The sequence below is a fragment of the Pan troglodytes genome, chromosome 2 (assembly GCF_028858775.2).
Source record: "Pan troglodytes isolate AG18354 chromosome 2, NHGRI_mPanTro3-v2.0_pri, whole genome shotgun sequence".
In the NCBI taxonomy this organism is placed as follows: domain Eukaryota; kingdom Metazoa; phylum Chordata; class Mammalia; order Primates; family Hominidae; genus Pan; species Pan troglodytes.
In genome coordinates, this window is record NC_086015.1 from 29,575,220 (window position 1) to 29,596,335 (window position 21,116).

The 21,116-nt window shown below is 37.7% G+C and overlaps 2 protein-coding genes across 6 annotated transcripts in view; one reads left to right on the plus strand and one right to left on the minus strand.

Annotated features, from left to right (window-relative positions):
- The window catches only part of RARB (retinoic acid receptor beta), a 769,542-nt gene extending 761,046 nt beyond the window's left edge, over window positions 1-8,496 (plus strand). For all 4 annotated transcript variants that reach the window (XM_016940587.4, XM_001164404.7, XM_009445031.5 and 1 more), the window contains 3 exons: window positions 4,063-4,267; window positions 5,083-5,241; window positions 6,979-8,496. In XM_016940587.4, coding sequence (XP_016796076.2) covers window positions 4,063-4,267; window positions 5,083-5,241; window positions 6,979-7,175 — 561 coding nt within the window. In that variant the 3' untranslated portion in view covers window positions 7,176-8,496. The remainder of the gene's footprint in view (window positions 1-4,062; window positions 4,268-5,082; window positions 5,242-6,978) is intronic.
- A 51-nt stretch (window positions 8,497-8,547) lies between these two features.
- Window positions 8,548-21,116, minus strand: part of TOP2B (DNA topoisomerase II beta) — a 66,789-nt gene continuing 54,220 nt past the window's right edge. For both annotated transcript variants that reach the window (XM_016940585.4, XM_009445032.5), the window contains exons 29-36: window positions 20,128-20,272; window positions 19,743-19,904; window positions 17,726-17,930; window positions 16,599-16,678; window positions 15,319-15,429; window positions 11,653-11,778; window positions 9,999-10,093; window positions 8,548-9,041 (exon numbers count right to left, since the gene is read on the minus strand). In XM_016940585.4, the coding sequence (XP_016796074.2) occupies window positions 8,871-9,041; window positions 9,999-10,093; window positions 11,653-11,778; window positions 15,319-15,429; window positions 16,599-16,678; window positions 17,726-17,930; window positions 19,743-19,904; window positions 20,128-20,272 (1,095 nt within the window). In that variant the 3' untranslated portion in view covers window positions 8,548-8,870. The remainder of the gene's footprint in view (window positions 9,042-9,998; window positions 10,094-11,652; window positions 11,779-15,318; window positions 15,430-16,598; window positions 16,679-17,725; window positions 17,931-19,742; window positions 19,905-20,127; window positions 20,273-21,116) is intronic.

Genomic DNA, 21,116 nt, shown 5'->3' on the forward strand with positions numbered 1-21,116 from the left:
CATTTTGGACAACATGCTCTGGCTGCTGTGGATTGACCGCGTAGTACTCGAGCGGGAATAGAAATGAAGGATCACTTCAGAGGCCCTCACCGTAAGAGAGGTGATGGCAGCTTGGTGGACAAGTCCCTGGCTCTGCCTCTGGGGTCCCACATCATCAGATTCTTCCAGGGTTCCATTATCAAGCGGGCCTCCCCCAGGACACACACTGAACACACACTCCCATCAAAAGCAATAGAGAGATGCACAGTTGTCTTTGCTAATGGCAAGAAGAGAAGGCTCTTTTTGCCCTGAGGAGGATCAACTTTGACCATCAACTGGAGCTTTGTGTTGTCCAACAGGGCCCTGCTTTGGTTGGTGAGACAGCCTGGCCTAGGCTATTTTTACCCATCTCGTGGGGCCTGCATGCCGGTCTTTCCAGATAAGATGCCTTCCTTTCAAACAAAGAGTGTTTTAATCCTGGAGAAGTACTTGGTGGTTGCCACTGGCATTTGATTTTAGTGTGACAAAATGAAACGACTTGGGTTCTCTCCAGAGACAGAACCAGCCGGAAGCAGTGAGGAGGATGCCTGTTTCACATGGGGGCCATCCTGTTTCAGGCTGGGGCCGGGGCAGGGAAGGGAGGCTCCTCAGATAAAAGAAGACATTGAGCAGTCTTCCTTCTCAGGCCATGTGCGTTCCTCTCTGGATGTACCAGTTGTACTTGGTTTCGGCTTTGAACTTTCTAGGAAGAGAGGCAACAGAACATAGTTTAAATGACTCATCAGAATCCAAATACATTCTAACTTTTGAGGAAGAAAACCTTTTCGAATAGAATAGTTAGAAACATTTGAGGGCTGCAGTTTGGATATGGATTTCTAAGTGAGTTATTGGCAATTTGCAATGTCTTAACTCCTGGTCTTTTGTTCCTTTCCGACAAATCTCTGGATTCTTTCATGTTTTGCAGGGGACAGATCTCATGCATTCATTTCTTGGCGGCATGTTAAAGCTGCAAAGATTTATTTAGTACCCATTTGATTCCAGACTAGAAACGAATCCCAGGATTTGGGGCCCATAAATATTGAGCATACTAACTTTGTTGTTGTGGTGGTTGTTGTTGAGACAGGGTCTCACTCTGTCACCCAGGCTGAAGTGCAGTGGCGTGATCCCAGCTCACTGCAACCTCCCCCTCCCAGTTCAAGCGATTCTCCAACCTCAGCCTCCCCAGCAGATGGGACTACAGGTGCGCTTCACCAGGCCTGGCTAATTTTTGTACTTTTTGGTAGGGACAGATTTCACCATGTGGGCCAGGCTGGTCTCGAGTTCCTGACTGCAGATGATCCATCCGCCTTGGCCTCCCAAAGTGCTAACTTTGACTGTCACTTGATAACTCCCTGCATAGGCAGTATTTCCTAATGTTTCTCCAGGTAGTTGAAGGAACATCAGGCTGGGGATCGGAAGGCCTGTATTCTAGGCTCTAGCACCATTGCTTGTGTGACCTTGGGCCCCACACTTTACTTCCCACTTTCAGGGGAAATGTGAGGCTTTATGCCCAATGACCTCTGGGTTTTCTTACTGCTGTGACATTGGGAATGGCTTCATACCCCATCAGTTACCAAGATGAAGTGAAACAGGTCAACCAGTTGGGAAACCAGTGGAAATGGCTGGGCTAGCTCAGAAAGGCCCCTGGGCAAGTATCTGGGAGGTGAAAATAACGACCCATCAAATGAAGAGAGATCATGGTAGTGTTTTGAGAACTACTCACATTAATGATCAATTGCTAATTCACTATGCCACTTGATCATATAGTAGGAACATTAAGAAGTTTGAGGACATGTCCTGATTTAGATATCTGTCTACCACCCCTCCCAATATAAAATGAAGTTTCTGTTTCCAGGCCACAAGCTCTGCACCCCTCTACAGCAGGCAGGCCACCGTGAATAGTTATGCAGTTACGTGCTGCACAAAAGTGCCCAGTAAGGCTGATATCGAAATCAGTACTGGGCTAAAGGTTATCTAACCTTAGAGAGGTGTCTAGGTTTGACTATTGGCATGGAGAGAAAATGAGGCAGCTGTGGAGCAATGGTTAAAAGCATGGGTTCTAGAAAAAGCTGAAATCAAATCATTCTACTAGCTTATGTGACCTAGCATAAGCTATTCAGATTTGTTTCCCCAGCTAATAGTAACAATTCATGGGTTGATAGGAGAAATAATATACTAGTGTTTAGTATGGTACCTGGTAGGTGATCAATAAAACATTAGCTATTACTGTATGTTAGGGATGAAGAGGGCTTACTCATTCAGTTTTCCTCTCGGAGTTGTAACCAATAAGACACTGAAGTCAGACTTTTAAAAATATATACAACAGAGGCGCTGCTGCACCCTCACTCTATAGGATGTCCTGGTGCCTTCCTCCTTATCCACGCTGGAGTCCTTTGTGTAGGGAGAAGGCTGGCTCCTAGGTCACTGCCTTCTTGGAGATTTAGAGAACCCAAAAGCATGTGACCATTGCAGTACAACTGTCCCATCATGGTTCATGTGGTCCAGTGGGTTTGAGGCTCTTGTGGATCCACCACCAGTCAGATAGGACTGTCTTCCCCATGGGAAGTGTCCTGGTCCCAAACCCCCAGTGTTTCCCTGACAAGATGAGAGATTTGACAGAAGTTTTTCTTTTAGGAGACCTGATGGGAATATGGGCAGGATGGAGAGGGCTTTACTACCCCTCCTAGGTAGAGGCCCTGTGTCTTCCTCAGAGGCCACTCCTCTCTGCACATGGCCGTGTAACAGGAATAATGCAGGCCTTTCTGATCACATCTGCCCTCCTGTAGGTTGACACTGAGGTGGACATTCACAGGACTATACCCAGTCAAATTGAGTGCCATTATCTGGGAAAAACTCTCAACTTCTTCAACCTCCTGAGTTGTTCACTTTTGTCCAGGTGGGATTTACTTTTCTCTGTGCTCCAAGCAGCTCTGAAACTTTTTCAGAGGGAAAAGTCAAGTATGGAAACCTGGTCAGCAGAGACCCTTTATCGTCGGTGCAGAAATGTGGTTCTGGGTGGGGAAGTGCTCTGCAACGCACGGAGCTCCTTACCAGCATTTAGGCTTAATAGGGCAGTGGAAACATGAACCAGGATTGAGTATCTACAGAAGCAAGGCATTTTTAGTTTGTTTTGCTCTGAGTGAGGCCTAGAGGCACAGGGCAGTGAGCAAGAGTCTCCTTAGTAGCTAGCGCCCCAGGGGGCCAACAGGGTTATGTGTCAAGCATACACTGGGTGGGACTGGGAGACTCTGGCAGAGTGACTCAGGCTTTTTGCCTGTAGAAATCCTGCCTACACTTTAGGGTTCGGTTGAAATGCCACCTCTTTATGGATCTGCCCTTGATTTCCTCTTGGCTATTTCTGAGCTTTCCTTTTTCTGAACTCCCTAGTACCTTGCTGGTTTCACTCATGTCCCTTGTATTACAGCTGCCTGTGTAACCATGTGATCAGAGGCATCATGGGAGAGAGAGCCTAACTTGGGTTTGAGTCAGATTCAGTTACATGTTAACTATGTGACATTGGGCACATCACCTAACCTTTCTGAGCCTTAAGTCCTTCATTTGTAAAATAAGAATAATATTCACTTTACCAAGCTGTTGGAAAGATTGAATGTAGGGTATGTACAAAACTTGATATATACTATGCATTTAATAAATTGTCATTTATTGCAGACTGTAAGCTCTTAAAAAATAGAATCTTATTCATCTTTTTTTTTTTTTTCATCTCCAGCACCTGGCACAGTGCCTGGGACATAATTAGGCACTCAGTAAATGTTTATTTGAGTCAAGTAATGAATTACTTTTAAAAAGATATTTCTCAAAATTTCTTGTGTCCTGTTTAGTGTTTCCTAAAAAAACTTTAGCCCCTGGGTTTTGACTTCTGTAGTCTCTTAATGAAAGAGCTAAAGACGACATACAACATGTGAAAGGGGGACAGACTGCCCCAAGAGCTCCTTGGAAATCTTCATGTTATTTCCTGCTTACATCTGATTGATGATTTCAGGACAGGATGGCTTAGAACATCCATCAATTTTTTTTTCCTTCCAGATTCTTAGAATTTGCACCAGGTATACCCCAGAACAAGACACCATGACTTTCTCAGACGGCCTTACCCTAAATCGAACTCAGATGCACAATGCTGGATTTGGTCCTCTGACTGACCTTGTGTTCACCTTTGCCAACCAGCTCCTGCCTTTGGAAATGGATGACACAGAAACAGGCCTTCTCAGTGCCATCTGCTTAATCTGTGGAGGTACCAACTATGTAGAAAAGCCTCATGAAATTCCATGAAGAACAGTTTATACTTGTAATTTGTGAAAAATTCCTCATTTCCCTTTTTGGAGTTGTTTTACATGGGAAAACATGTGAATAAAGCCAGGCATACATGCCTGGTTTCATTGTATTTTTCCATGTTGTTACAAATTAACTAATGGTATTTGGGATCCTTCTGCTCAGAAAGAAATCCCAAAAAGCTATTACTCCAATTGCCACAGATTTTTTTTCTTAAAGGCAGGATCACACTATTATAAAATGAATTGTCTGGGGACATTTGAATGATGACAAGGGACTTGTATGTGCTGTTTGTTATCTAGTGGGTAGGCATACAAGTATTTGGCTGGGCCCTCCCACCAACCCTTGCAGGACTGGGATAAAATTTAGCTTTCTTCTTTGTAGTGACCCCTACTGGCCTATAGGAGGCTGAATCGTAAGTGGTTAAAAAGTAATGGTTTTAATTAAGGAGCAGATTTATTTTATGCTAAAATAACCATCCTGCTCAAGATTTGTTTTAATTCAGTTCGGTAGTGACACCTTCTGGTCAAAGGAGGTAATTCTTTCCCTGGGACAAAAGCAACCAGGCATCAAAATGTTTATACTACCGGGGTGGGGGGGCGGTTTTTTTTGTTTTTCAAGTATCACTGCTTAAAGCAACTGCATAAGTCTGCAAATTTGTGTATGTAATTGAATTACCAAATTAATGAACTCATAACAGTAGGAATAAGGAAACAAGGAAGAGGGGAAAAGGGCATAAATGCTGATTTTGTTTAATACTTTATTCCTGGTATCCAGACCGCCAGGACCTTGAGGAACCGACAAAAGTAGATAAGCTACAGGAACCATTGCTGGAAGCACTAAAAATTTATATCAGAAAAAGACGACCCAGCAAGCCTCACATGTTTCCAAAGATCTTAATGAAAATCACAGATCTCCGTAGCATCAGTGCTAAAGGTAGGTCTTCCTGCTCTCAGTACTGTAGTCACACAGTGGACTTGAGGGCCTTACCAGATTGTGTCGCTTTATTCAATTCAGGATGTTTAATGGCTGCTTTTAAAGTCTTGGAACTCATTTCTCACTGAAATCAAAAGGAAATACTATCCCTCCCCCCTCTAAAAAAACAAACAAACAAACACCTCAAATCTTACCCTATTCAATTATCTTAACGATTGAGAGCTTTAAAATTCATGACTGATTAGAAAAACATTGTTTTCAAGAGAATGTACTAAAACAGGCTAATTCTCTAGGTTCATACATTTAATTCCAGCTTTCTACACATCTCTGGTTTATGTTACCTTGACTCCAGTTTTTCTTGAATATCTAAACCTTTGTTAAGTTTCTCTCAATCACTTTAGCCATTGCTCTTTTGTATATAGGCAGATTTTCTTCTGCACACTTCTAAGCAAAGGAATTCTTGCCTAAGAGGTATATTCTTTGCCTAGTGATTTTCTGTTTATGTAGCAACTCAAGCAATTAATAGAGGTGCCTAGATCCATATCACAGTTGAGTGTTTAACAGTAAGGTTTTTCTATGTAGAGAGACAACTCAGCAGCTATCCCTGGTACCAAATGGGCTATTGTCATTCTCCTTTCCCCATCAGACTACTTACTCTGTCTCTGAAGATGTTTGCTAGCCAAGGAATAAACTCTGTATTTCAGAAAGTGCTTAAAAGCACAGGGAACTTGTTTGACAAGCAGTCTTAACTCGAGCTCCTTCTAAGAGGTCTCCTAGATGAGCATTCTGAATTCATCCTTGCATGGAATTAAGAGTAGAAGTAAACAGCAGATACCAGTGTGGTTGTGAATACGGTATCTTTGATTTTTAAAAATGAGGCTGTTTAACATAATACTATCATTCTGTATAGATCACTAGACTAGTGATACCTAATAGAATTTACTGCAATTACAGAAATAATCTGTACTGTCCAGTTCAGTAGCCACCAGACACAAGAGGTTCTCGAGCACTTGAAGTGTGGCTTATGCAACTGAGGCACTGTTTTTCTCATTTTATTTAACAAATTTAAATTTAGCTACCTAGTGGGTATTGTACTGGACAGAGTGCTGCTAAATCTAGTTGTCAATAGTCACTGCACATTGTGAACTCCTCTGTTTGTGGGTAACTGCCATCAACCTGTCTTTTTCAAGATACACTTCTTTCATCAGGAACTTCTCTTTGTAAATTGTTATTTCCTGAAACTAAGACATCATATTTAAACGTCACCATATCTCAGCTGCTTTTCCACAAAGTAAAAATGTTTTAATGGTGTAAAATAAGGATAGCCTCTGGGAGGCATTGTTTGCATAATTTTCTGTTATCAAAAGGAGCAATTGTATCCGTTATTGCTTGCATAAAAGATGAATGAAGTTCTAGCAGATCATAAAAAGACCCTCTCTATCAACATACTATGAGTCTGAGCTGGTTGAGAACCCAATCTAACTTTGCAATAAACTAACAAACATGATTTTTGGTGGATGCAGTTCCCATTCCAAATACATTTATCTTTGTATTTATGAGTGTGATAGTAATCGAAGATCTTTTTCAGCAAAAAGCCACCTGATATCTACATTTCATAATTCCTAAGCAAGAATCTTAGGAAACACCTCTGTTAAAATATATGAAAATTGGTCCCTGGTTATCTGTCATAGCTTAACTCCTTATCTTAACCATATTTCCATTATCTCTTTTGAAAAGGTGCAGAGCGTGTAATTACCTTGAAAATGGAAATTCCTGGATCAATGCCACCTCTCATTCAAGAAATGCTGGAGAATTCTGAAGGACATGAACCCTTGACCCCAAGTTCAAGTGGGAACACAGCAGAGCACAGTCCTAGCATCTCACCCAGCTCAGTGGAAAACAGTGGGGTCAGTCAGTCACCACTCGTGCAATAAGACATTTTCTAGCTACTTCAAACATTCCCCAGTACCTTCAGTTCCAGGATTTAAAATGCAAGAAAAAACATTTTTACTGCTGCTTAGTTTTTGGACTGAAAATATATTAAAACTCAAGAAGGACCAAGAAGTTTTCATATGTATCAATATATATACTCCTCACTGTGTAACTTACCTAGAAATACAAACTTTTCCAATTCTAAAAAATCAGCCATTTCATGCAACCAGAAACTAGTTAAAAGCTTCTATTTTCCTCTTTGAACACTCAAGATTGCATGGCAAAGACCCGGTCAAAATGATTTACCCCTGGTTAAGTTTCTGAAGACTTTGTACATACAGAAGTATGGCTCTGTTCTTTCTATACTGTATGTTTGGTGCTTTCCTTTTGTCTTGCATACTCAAAATAACCATGACACCAAGGTTATGAAATAGACTACTGTACACGTCTACCTAGGTTCAAAAAGATAACTGTCTTGCTTTCATGGAATAGTCAAGACATCAAGGTAAGGAAGCAGGACTATTGTACAGTATGACAAGATAAGGCTGAAGATATTCTACTTTAGTTAGTATGGAAGCTTGTCTTTGCTCTTTCTGATGCTCTCAAACTGCATCTTTTATTTCATGTTGCCCAGTAAAAGTATACAAATTCCCTGCACTAGCAGAAGAGAATTCTGTATCAGTGTAACTGCCAGTTCAGTTAATCAAATGTCATTTGTTCAATTGTTAATGTCACTTTAAATTAAAAGTGGTTTATTACTTGTTTAATGACATAACTACACAGTTTAAAAAAAAAATTTTTTTTTACAGTAATGATAGCCTCCAAGGCAGAAACACTTTTCAGTGTTAAAAGTTTTTGTTTACCTGTTCACAAGCCATTAGGGAAATTTCATGGGATAATTAGCAGGCTGGTCTACCACCTGGACCATGTAACTCTAGTGTCCTTCCTGATTCATGCCTGATATTGGGATTTTTTTTTTTTTCCAGCCTTCTTGATGCCAAGGGGCTAATTAATATTAACAACTCCCAAAGACACAGGCATAGAATCTGCCTCCTTTGACCTTGTTCAATCACTATGAAGCAGAGTGAAAGCTGTGGTAGAGTGGTTAACAGATACAAGTGTCAGTTTCTTAGTTCTCATTTAAGCACTAGTGGAATTTTTTTTTTTTTGATTGATATATTAGCAAGTCTGTGATGTACTTTACTTTCACTGGCTCTGTTTGTACATTGAGATTGTTTGTTTAACAATGCTTTCTATGTTCATATACTGTTTACCTTTTTCCATGGAGTCTCCTGGCAAAGAATAAAATATATTTATTTTAAAGGTGTGTGGGAGCTTTTACTACACCTTTATCTTCAGTAAAGAGACAGAGAACACAGTTCCATTTTTAATGTTTAAATTTCATTTCAAAAAGCAGGTCTGTAGTTTGTAACCATGACAATTAAAATCTGTGCTAATGCACGGCAGTCTATAACAATTCTACAAGCCAATCAGACAGTACGTGACATTTCAATGAGTAAAAAAGAGCATAAAACTGTATGTGTAAGAACAAAATGTTAAAAGGCCTACCACGATAATAAAAAACCGTCAATTACATCATCACATTAAAATAAGCCAGATGTACAAAAGTCTGACACAGAGAAGACAAAAGGACAACACAAGATATTTGTTGAAAAATGTTTGTGCTCTTTGGGCACTTAATTAAACATTGCAAAATCAACATCATCATCTTCTTCATCAGACTCTGCAAAATATTTTACTTCTTTCCTAGCCCGACCGGTTCGTGGCAGAGAAGGTGGCTCAGTAGGGAAGTCTGAGGGGAAGATGTCCACATCTGAATCCTGATCAAAAGATGTCTTCTTCGGTTTCTAGATATTTTTTTTCAATAGATTTAAAAGTTATGAAAGGAAGTAAAGACCAGTGTTAAGAACTATCACTCCTTAAACTTCGCTTTTGTTTAGGAAGTATTACAAATAATGGTGCTTTTAAAATTAGAATCATAATGCTAACCTAAGTGTAAGACCAGTTATCTTATTTTTTGGAGGAAAAAGATTACATACAGTAATTCACCACCTTGGTGGTTTCATATTTACCAAGTTCTAGCCTGAAAAATGTAACACCTTTATTTCTGAAATTATATATTACCCAAAAAGTATGCACAATGCCCAGATTAGTAAAAATTCAAGCTGTCCTACTGGTAAGTACATATCAAGAATTCATGGGAGGAAAGAAGACTCCTGCACCGTGTGTAGTATGTGTGCACTGTAAGTGTTTAAAAAAATGCAAAGCATCACCGAGGTAGACCTGAGACATAGAAGATGACTGAATGGAAGAGGTCAATGTGGAAATCAACATAAAAAGGGATGGGGGGAGCTGATGTCATTCATTTACCTAAAAGAAATAGTGTACTTCTGGAAAAGGGTCAGACTAATTGGAAAAATCAGCCACAGTCAAATGAATTCAATTAAAAAAAAATCAAATTAGCCCTGGTCAAATAAATCCAAGTTAAAAGGAAACAGTCTTTAGTCTGAAAAATAATATTTTAGTCTGAAAGAGTCTAATATTTAGGTAGCATAACACTACTACAGTTCAGTGGATGAAATGGAAGGTTCTAAGTAGGTTAATTTATAGCACAGTTATTTAGGAAATAGTCCTGATTATATAAATTTATACTTGAATAATTTCTTAACCAAATACAAGCCCCATATTGATACGAGATGCTAGGTGGAAAGCTGTTCCAGGACTGTAGTAATAAGCAAACTAAGTCACTTACAGATCTTTTCTTTAAAAGCCATGCACTAATATGCAATGATGTTCCCGGTTACCTTGCTTGTTGTTTTGGATGTTTTCCTGCCAGGGTTATAATCGCCTTCATTTTCAGAGCCAGATGCTTTCCTTTTCTTTGCCCCTCGGCCTTTACCTTAAAATGATACAAAAGGTTTTTTCTTCCGTGGTTAAGTGCAATATAAAAAGATAAATGCCACAACATTGTAGTTTATTTCTTTGGCATGCCCAATCAGTGGAGCATTGCAGTCCTGATTCTTACTATGAGTGATTATAAACAATTTGGCAGTAGCATTTCAATTCTGGAGTTGACATGACCAAAGACTTTTTGACAAATACATTTAAACTAGTGGGAAAGTCCCAAAGACAAATTTTAATGATGAATCCCTTCATACATAAAACATTTGTATTTGCTATTTGGTCCTTGAGCCTGAAAAGGAAATATCTTGGAAGAGTACTTCTTAAATTACATGGGATTTAAATTTTTTTTTTCATTTCTAATTTGTCATGGGCCAATACTTTTAAAAATACCATAGAACACAAATTACTAAAAAATGTAATCACATGCTGTTTTAGTAACACATTATTATAAAGGTCTAAATGTTTACTCAGTTTTACTTATCAAAGACTAGTAACAACCAATTGCATATCCCACATTAAGTGGCACCATATGAGAACCACCAGTATTAACTATAAAATGTCAAATACATATTCCTTCTCAGACCTAGACTCAGCACATGCAGCATTTTTTTCACCTACCTAACCTCTTATTCTCATCATTGGAGGTGGAAGGAGAAAAGGTAATATTTAAGTAGGGGCCAGATGTTCTCCATCCCACAATGATGCCAATGAAATAAAACAACTAAATAGCAATTTTATATCTTTAAAATCCCTTGACAGCTAGACTGGACAAGTACGAAGATAGACTTAAATAATCTTGGGATGTCATATTTGATCAAATGAATCAGGGAAATAGCATTTTTGAATTTATAAAGGCTTTCAATCCTGCATATCTTGAGTACTACTTTCCCAGTCACTATGATTCTTTTCCACCCTATTATCCCCATTTCCCTGTAGGTCTACAGCTCCTTATCCCAACCACTCCTTAAAGAAATATAAGAAACACACTGAGGAAGATATCCTTCAGTTGAATAAAAGGTAGAGCAGCTACCCTCACAGCATATCATGTCTTACAAACATATTTTACAAAACATCTTCAAGGGCTTTCCAGATTCTGGAGATAAAGAGGGGATGCCACGGAGAACTGGTGCTGTTCCTTGTGTGGCCCTGAATACAGTTATTTCTTAGGTGAGAAAAAAAGTTCTAGCTTAAGAGTCCTGGATCTAGCCCATTACTATAAGTGTCACAGTTAGTTAGTGTGGAGTGCTGATCTGACTTTTTAATAACAACTTTCAGTGAGTTGGCTGCAGGGGAGAATTTGGACCATTCTTAGGGATTCTTATTTAACCTCTTTGAGCCTCAATTTTTTAATTTGTAAAACAAAGTGACTGAACTAAATTGCTATGCCTCCTTTGGACTATATTCAGCACTGATTCCTAGACACACTGCTTACTGAGGAGTAAAGCAATTTAAAACAAAATAGATATCTAGCCTCTCTAAATTCAATGAGGTAGAAAAAATTCAATCTTTTCCACACAGTATATGTTTAAAGGGTTATAAGAAGACAATCCTCACCTTTTGGTGTTGTAGTCTTCTTTGGAATGCCAAATTCTGAATCCGAGTCAGAGTTTACAGCCTCTACTACTTTCTTCTGTTTTGGGGCTCTCTTGGGCTTAGGGACTGTATCTGAAGACGGTTTTCCTAGTAAGCAAATTTCCATTTCACAGGTCAATATACTTACCAACAAACCAAACTGAAGAGAGTCCTGTATAAATGGAATTTCTTATAGCTGATTAGAAACTGAGTTGCCTGGCTGGGCGTGGTGGCTCACACCTGTAATGCCAGCACTCTGGGAGGCCAAGGCGGGGTGGATCACCTGAGGTCAGCAGTTCAAGACCAGCCTGGCCAATATGGTAAAACCCCATCTCTACTAAAAATAAAAAAATTAGCCAGGTGTGGTGGCAGATGCCTGTAATCCCAGCTACTTGGGAGGCTGAGGCAGGAGAATCGCTTGAACCCGGGAGGTCGCAGTGAGCTGAGATTGCGCCACTGCACTCCAGTTGAGCAACAAGAACAAAACTCTATCTTCAAAAAAAAAATTGAGTCGCCTTAAATAATGAAATGGTTTGTCTCTGCTTGGCAGCAATGTAAAGGCAAACAATTTCTCATAGATGACAAAATGCTTTTTATTTAATTATGTATAATTTGCCCTTAGGTAATACAATTAAGACATTTTAAGGAAGAGCCATTAAAATAAATTAAGCAGTAACTTTCAAATACAGAATAGTCATGACAAAAGAGTAGCATATTTGATAAATTAATTATAACCCAGATATAACCACAGATTAAGTCCTAACTTTTAGAATGTTTTAGAGAAAAAAAATATATGGGATCCTCAAATACAATGAATAGAAACCAACTCACTTCCATTCAAAAGCTGAAATCCAGACTTGGCATTTTTATGTGGAAAGAAATATAAAATCCTAGATAAGTAGACAATAGATACCAGGCCTTTGCTTTCTGGAATTTTGAAAAATAGACCTTGTTTTACAGCTTTATCTGCAGTTCTATGTGAAAACTGATAAATAAGGCCAGTTGCAGTGGCTTACACCTGTAATCCCAGAACTTTGGGAGGCCAAGGCAGGCGGATCACTGGAGGTCAGGAGTTCGAGACCAGCCTGCCCAACATGGTGAAACCCCATCTCTACTAAAAATACAAAAAATTAGCCCAGTGAGGTGGCGTGTGCCTGTAGTCGCAGCTACTTGGGAGGATGAGGCAGAGGAATCGCTTGAACCCAGGCAAGGGAGGTTGCCGTGAGCCAAGATCATGCTACTCCACTCTAGCCTTGGTGACAGAGCAAGACTCTGTCTCAAAAAAAAAAAAAAAAAAAAGAAAAAAGAAAAAAACTGATAAATCACTTTTTGTAATTAAGAAAACCTAATTTGGAAGAAAATATATTAACTGTAGACTTTGTTTAAAAAAAAAAAAAAAAAACCTACACTGATTCTATGGAAAATGTATTCCAGTCGCAATTTGAGACACTACAAATAAGGCCCCTCATTAGCCAAGAGCAGGAGGAGCCCTAGGAAAGTGGCACCCAGATTGTGTGGCTTTTCCCACCTGAGTCTTCATGACTATATCTACCACAAGAACCACAGGGCAGCTCCTAGCAGGGAGTATAAACTTAGCCAGGTGTTCTAGGAACCACTTTTTTTCCTTGGCTTGGAGTTACATGGCACTTTCAATTCTACCAGGCAAACAGGTCAGATATCTGAGTACTTATAGCTGCCTTTCTGCTGTAAACTATTGGAACTACAGAATTTAACTTGTGTAACATATGCAATTTGGAGTTAACACAGACAATCCCACAGAGGGATATGATGCATCCTCTTCTTGAAATGATATTTTATTGGAATTATATTTTGTAAGGGAGGCTAAAGGAAAGCTGAGGACTTGCTGGGGTCCCTGAAATCACACCACACAGGCAGTCTACCTATTCAACTTAGACAAGGCCAGTTCAGCTACTGAAGAAGGAAGCAAGTAGAATAGGTACCATGATATTCTAGCTTTTTAGTCATGCTAAACTCATTAGGTTAAATATGGGTGAACAGTTTGATGAAGGAAACGGGGTATGTTTCAGGAAGTAATACGGCTCCCAAGTTTTCAGGGTGTTTATAAGATGCGCATATGAAGATTATTTTTTAAAGGTGCTTTTTGATTGTTCTGTTGTTGTTATTTGAGATGGAGTCTCACTCTACCGTCCAGGCTGGAGTGCAGTGGTGCCATCTCAGCTCACTGCAACCTCTGCCTCCCAAGTTCAAGCGATTCTTGTGCCTCAGCTTCCTGAGTAGCTGGGACTACAGGCATGCACACGCCACCACACCAGGCTAATTTTTGTATTTTTAGTAGAGATGGGGTTTTGCCATGTTGGCCAGGCTGGTCTTAAACTCCTGACCTCAAGTGATCTGCCTGCCTCGACCTCCCAGAGTTCTGGGATTACAGGTGTGAGCCACTGCGCCCAGCCTGATTGTTTTTTTAAAAAAGAGAAATTATAGGGTCCATCTCAATGTGGGTTCCCCAGATTTGGGCCAATCTGCCTAATCCTAGAGTAAGGATTCAAGTATAAGTATTTATTTGAGAGATAAAGGAAGGGGAGACAAAAATGAGACAATGAAGAGAAGGCAGCCAGTAATAGGTAAGTTACCAAGCCAATCATCACTCTAGGAGCTTAATTCCATAAGAAATTTTTGAGTGCCAGTGTGAAACACACATCCCACAGTTGGCTCACATGAGAGGCAAGGACACTGAGATATTTATAGACCAACTTTCCTCAATCTGCTAGTTAAAGGCAGCTGGGAGCAGGGGAGTGTTAATATTCCAGCACAGTGGCAAAGAGGAAGTCCTCAGGCAAAGAAAGGCAGATATTGCCCAATATGCACTAAGTGGTAAGCGACATGGGTAGGTCACCCAGTGTGTTGGCTACAGAGATTCTTGTAAATAACCAATTTCTCAATATGGTTCTACTGCATTCAGAATAAGCAGGACTTTTCAAAATTGTTGTTCTGCTACATTCAATACATGTGTCTGTAATGATGTTGTCTGTTGTGAATTTTTAAAATCCTTGAGGGAACAATCCATATTATTTACTTGCTGTCTTAAATAGCACACATCTCAATTAGATTTGTGGGGTTTTTTTTAAGTGTCATCCTTCAAACACAAAGCACAAATACTGACCTCTTTCAAAAAGACCAAGGTACATATATCTTGGTACTAGTAAGAGATTCATTAATCAACTCAAAGTGTTTTGTGGCCAATCTAAGGCTGTGAAAAAGAGAGAAGCTGCATGACTCACATAGAAAAAGAGGACCTCAACTGAGCTGACCAATCCCTCCACGTAAGGAGTTGAGTCATGATCAACATAGATAACAGAAGCAAGCTACTAGCAAGACAAAATTTTAATCTCCATTACAACCTAACCACAAGGGAGCTTTTCTAGAAAGCTATCTTTAGATAGTAATGCATGGGATTATTTTATAATTACAACAGCTTTAAAATTAAGTCTTACAGAAATTTTATTAACGCCCTCAGATGGCTAGAAAACGAGAGGTTCTCCTTATAAGCACTTATACTTCTTAATTGTTTTATGATAAAAAATGCAAATAGTTTCAAATTAAATTACATTTCCTTTTACATTAACTATCTCTATCCAATGCTTAACTCAATCAAATATAAGTACATACCCTTTTTAGCAGCTACCGTTTTACTTGGAACTTTATCTGTCTGTTTCAGACCAAATGATGGTGAAAAAACAGAAGCAGAATCTTCTTCATTACTGTCAAATTTAGCTGAATCTAAAAAGTGCAAAGCCTTCTTTTAGTAAAGAGATGTTATAAAGATCTCAGTAAATTTTGACTCTTTTAACTGATGACTTCCCTTTAGCTAGACAATTGATCTTATGTTACTATTTTGTGACCAAATAATCCACAATATACAAACAGCTAAAAATAAAATATATCAGTTATACACCAAAAATGTTAACTATGTGGTGAAATAACACAGAAGTGCATAAAGTAGTAAAAATTAAAAGTCCCAAATGCTAAATATTTAAAACATAACTGACCAATTCAAAAATACATGCTGCCAAGTTATTTTAAAATGAGATATGAAAATGTCCCACTGTATTATTTTAGTACCTACACAAATAATACTATTAACCATTTCAGGAATATCAGTAATAATGTTTAAATCTAAAAGAATAGTAAGTATTCCTATTTTTAAATAAATTTTTGAAGACTAATTTAAAAGGCAGACAGGCTTACCTTCAGTTTACTTTTGCACTCAAATTAGTGTAATGCGTTCTTCCCTAACACCATAGCACAAACTTTTAAAATAGCTACTTGGAGGTAAATAAATATGTTTACACAACTCTTTTGACACACTGTCAAAAATGAGTACCTATACATATAGAACATGTACCAAATATGTCTAAATGTATAGATGTGTGTATTAAAAAATGATAGCGAATCAATTAAGTGATCTTAAAAATTCCACACACAAAAAAAATACGAAACAAGAAGTATATACACTGATTAAATTTGTTCTTATGACGGTTTTAATCTCGCAGGTAACAACCAATCTGCATCACACTGGTGCCCTTACAGATTTAGAAAACTGTCGTATATACATTCACATTGCCATGAAAATCAAATTTCAAGCTTTCAAAATTTCATTATTTCTTTTCTCTCATTAAAACACTACACATACACTCACACCCATAAACACAGACAAGCATTTGCCTGTCCACCTAAATGCTTCCATAATGCCTATTTTGACCAATTAGTTAGGAATCACCTCAGAAAAAGTAAAGAAGCCTTATTATCTTGAGCAAAATATAAAAAGGAAGTTTCCTACTCATTAAAAATTCTGAAGTTAAATCATGACCTAACGATTTATTTACTGTTTTCTCTCCACCACTAAAAGCAATAATACAATAACCAATGAAAAGACTAAATGAACATACCATCTTCTGACTTCTGAGAATATGAAGGAAATGAGAAGAGATTTCCAAAATCCTGACTTTTTTTGTCATGCAAAGATTTTCTATTAGAAAGAAAATAAACACCACAGAGGATACAATTTAAATATCTGATTTCAATCCTGATAAATTATATATAACATTTACTGCAGGATTATAATCACAGAACAAAACTTTAGTTTTCATTTCTTTCTCTTTCTCTGTTAAAGACAGGGTAATAAAACTCTTTCTCTCTTATGTGTAAAAGTGTGCACACATACCCATGATCCATGTGCACATACCACGTATACACACAGACACCATACAAATCAATTATTTAATATAAAAAAGAGTGGAAACTAAGCAATGGTTTAAAGTTATTCAAAATACTTTGAATACTTAACCAAATTCTTAAACCAAATTCTACAGTTGACAGAAATAACCATTCCAGAATTTAAGATCAGCAAACTATGGACAAAATCCCAAGGAAAAAGACAGAATCCCCATCACACCAGGCAACAATCCTATTTCTAATTCAAGACTACAGGTGGGCAATTATTTCAGGATCTGGTGAAGGCCAATTGTAATAGGTGAGAAAATACTTTAAAAAAACATCTAAAATAGTTCACAAACCTCAAATCCCAGATGTATTCACGCTCACCAAAACCAAGAAAAATCTATCAAGGCCAAATTTAGGGAAGAAACAAACCTCCCAATTCTAAGGACTTAGTAACTTTTCTCAAAACTAGGGGTTGTCCAACTATATCCCATGGACCTGCTGCCTATTTTTGTAAACAATATTTTACTGGAACATGGCTACACTGATTTATTTACATATCATTTATGGCTGCTTTTTTACTAGAATGGCAGCATTAAGTAGTTGTGATAGAAACAATATGGCCCACGAAGCCTAAAACATTTACTATTGAGCCCTTTATGGAAAAAGTTTGCCAATCCTTCCTTTAAACTACAGCAACTGTGATGGGAACAGCTGCAATATTAACAAGATTGATTCCTTCATGAAGAAGAACTTGCCTAGAATGATAACAATTTCTTAGAAGAGCTCACTATAATATCTTTGGCAAATGTTTACAACAACTAACTATACCACATCACTAAATAGCATTACTTACTCTGGAGTGGCTTTTGATTTGCCTGGTGAAAATGTATATTCATCTTTATCTAACCCATCTGAAGGAACAAATTCATCTTCCCCATCATTTGTTATGGGAGATGCTTTAACTTTCAATTCCTCTAAATCATTATTGTCATCATCATCATCATCAGCATCATCATCCTCTTCTTCTGAGAAATCAAATGTGTATTTAGGTCTTTCGGCTAGGAAGAAAAATAAAAATGAATGTTAAACTCAAATCCTAGCTTTGTATACATGAATTATTATTACTGATAAAGCATTTGAAGTATATTCCAACCATCTCTAAAAATACCATAAGAAATAAAAGCAAGCATTTACAGAATAAAAGCCAACAACTTTGGCCTTAGTTATTTGGTAGTGTTAATGTCTGTCTTACACTTTCCAGGAGGCTACCACATAATACTGTGCATGTTAGGAGAGCATAAACTAATGTACTTATTGATATACTTAATAATTAATCAAAAACACTGAGGAAAGTAGTCAATATGGCCTTGTCTCATACAGCCATTACACAAATGACAACAAATACAATGTTTCCCATATTTGCAATCACAAACAACAAATTTTACAGTTATTTTAAAAGTGCTAAACTTTCTTGTTTTTTTGACACAGAGTCTTGTTCTGCTGCCTGGGCAGGAAATGCAGTGGTATGATCATAGCTCACTGCAGCCTCAAACTCCTGGGCTCAAGCAATCCTCACCCCTCAGCCTGCTGAGTAGCTGGGACTACAGGTGTGCCACCATTCCTGGCTGATTTTTTTAAAAAAATTGTTTTAGACACAGGGTCTTGCCATGTTACCCAGGCTGGTCTTGAACTCCTGACCTCAAGTGATCCTCCCTCCTCAGCCTCCCAAAGTGCTGAGATTACAGGCGTGAGCCACAGTACCGACACCTAAACTTTCTCTTAACTTTTTGGATAAAAACTTCTATCTTCTCTTCAGAGTTAGTTTTACTATGAAATAACAAAGACAGTAATTTTTTAGATGAATGAGAAAAGACAGGAGACATAAAGACCTCAATATATTCACAAAACAATAATACAATGCATAAAAAGATACCAATTATCGTGAAAGGCATATTGCCATATAGCAAGTATGTTTGATTATAATTTCTAGCATGTATTATGGAATAAAATTTTTAAATTACTTGGATGTTAATTTTGCACTTCACTTTTGATGTATGTAAATACAGTTTTAAAGCATTTAATGTAATAAACCATTTTCATATAACTTAAATTACTCGTATTAAAGATTCACCTATATTATGCTACCTATGTACACTAGGGAAAGAAATTCAATCACTTGGTGATTACAGAACCAAAGAATTTAAGGTCTGATATATAATTAAAAATGTACTTCCCAGAGGTAAACACCCACAATGTTGTATCATTCATTTTAATAAATTAGGACAAATTTTCAAATAACGAAATTTCAGAAGAATGTACAAAATAGAGAACTCACTAGATGTTAATAACTTCAACACTTCTCCTTAATGAAAATTCAGAAAGGATCAAATTATATTCTTATAAGTACTATATTATTATAACAGCAAAATGGGATTCTGCAGTTCACCCGTACAACTATCATTATCTAAAAGAGAGCTATGTACTCAGACTTTTAAAGCGGGAGGAAATTTTTCATGATATAAGGGGTAGAAAACCAAACAAAAACAAAACCACAAAGCACTTCTAATATTAATAGATCTATCATTGCTGGTATTGTGGCAAGGTACATTTTTTCCCAAACATCTTAAAACTGTGGAAGGAATATAAACCAAACTTTATAATAAAAATCAGGAAAGAAACATGATTCACTTTAGAGAAATTTATGTCCAACTTTGCTAGAAAGACCGTTCTATAAGGCAATTTTTTCCTTCTTCCTAACTTTAACTTCTGAAATACTAATGGCTTAGTACTTAAACAACACTGATAATACTAACAATACCAACGTATAGGTTAAACTATAATATACAGTAATATTAAATGTGTTACAATACCTGCTGCTCTCCTAAGCAAAGAATCTCTTGGAATAACCACAGGTTCTGTTTCTTCCAAATCACTTTCTGACTTGGATTCATCATCTGACCAAGGATTCCGTTTCTTCACTTTCTTTGCACTAGGTTTACCAGATGATGTAGGTGTTTTTCTCACTCTGGTACCTAAAGCAAAAGAATAGCAATAAGGTATGTATCCATATTTATAGAAATGTCATTAGTAAAAATAAAATTGTTATAATGAAAAGTTCATTACAAAATAAACGTTTATGAAAATTGAAGGCATTATTTCAACTACCAGAAAAAGAGCACAATCAAAAGAATCTAGTAATACTCTATACAAATATTTTTTCTCTCACACACATGCAAAACTATAATCATTTCTCACCAGGCTCCTTCTTCTCCCTTTTGGGTTTGGGGCCTTTATTTATAGGAACTGATGGAGTCAATGCCTCTTCTCCTGCACCTTCTACTGGCGCTCCACTGAATTCTTCATCAAATTCCACTTTTACTGCTGCAGTATCAAGATCACCCTACATAATAAAAAGAAAATCAAGCCACGAGTAAAAATAAAAACATCACATATTTTAGAGATAGTTTCAATCAACAGATAGCTCCTTCAAATCAGGTAAATTTAAAAACAGTGATTCTGATGAGGTCCTAACAGCTGACTTTGATCAGACCATGTTTTACTTCACTTATCTATAGTAAATAATATTGCATATAACTCTTAATTTTCCAGTACATTCAGTGAAATGACAGCTACTTAGAAGCAACCATAAAAAATAAGAAGGCAGCTTTTGATTATCAGACGGATTTCCAGACCACTAGCTAAAAGGTACCTGCAAAATAAGTTCCTATAGCTCAGGCAGGCCTTTATATACCATTAAAAAATCCTGTAACCCCAGCTACTCAGGAGGCTGAGGCAGGAGAATTGCTTGAATCTGAGAGGCAGAGATTGCGGTGAGCCTCTGGCCTGGGAAACAAAAGCGAAACTCTGTCTCAAAAAAAAAAAAAAAAATCTTCAAATTATTGAAGGAAAATAAGTAACATGTGTCTTGCACTGCTAGGCACTGTAAGGTAGACCCCAACCCTAAGACCATGGGGTAAAAAAACAAAAACAAAAAACACAGAGGCACACAACAAGGATGAGTCATTACAATACAAATAACAAATATAGAGGCTGGTACAGCCATGGCCCAAGGGGAGAAGTGAGAAACTCTGCTCAAGGCAGGGTCAAAAAAGTCTCCATGGAGAAGTACCTTTTCTGACTGAGTTCTAAAGGAATCACATAGGTTTGCCAGGTGGGAATTAAGGAGGGAAGGGCATCCCGGGCAGAAGGCACAAAGCCATCTAACAGGAATTAAATGTTTAAAG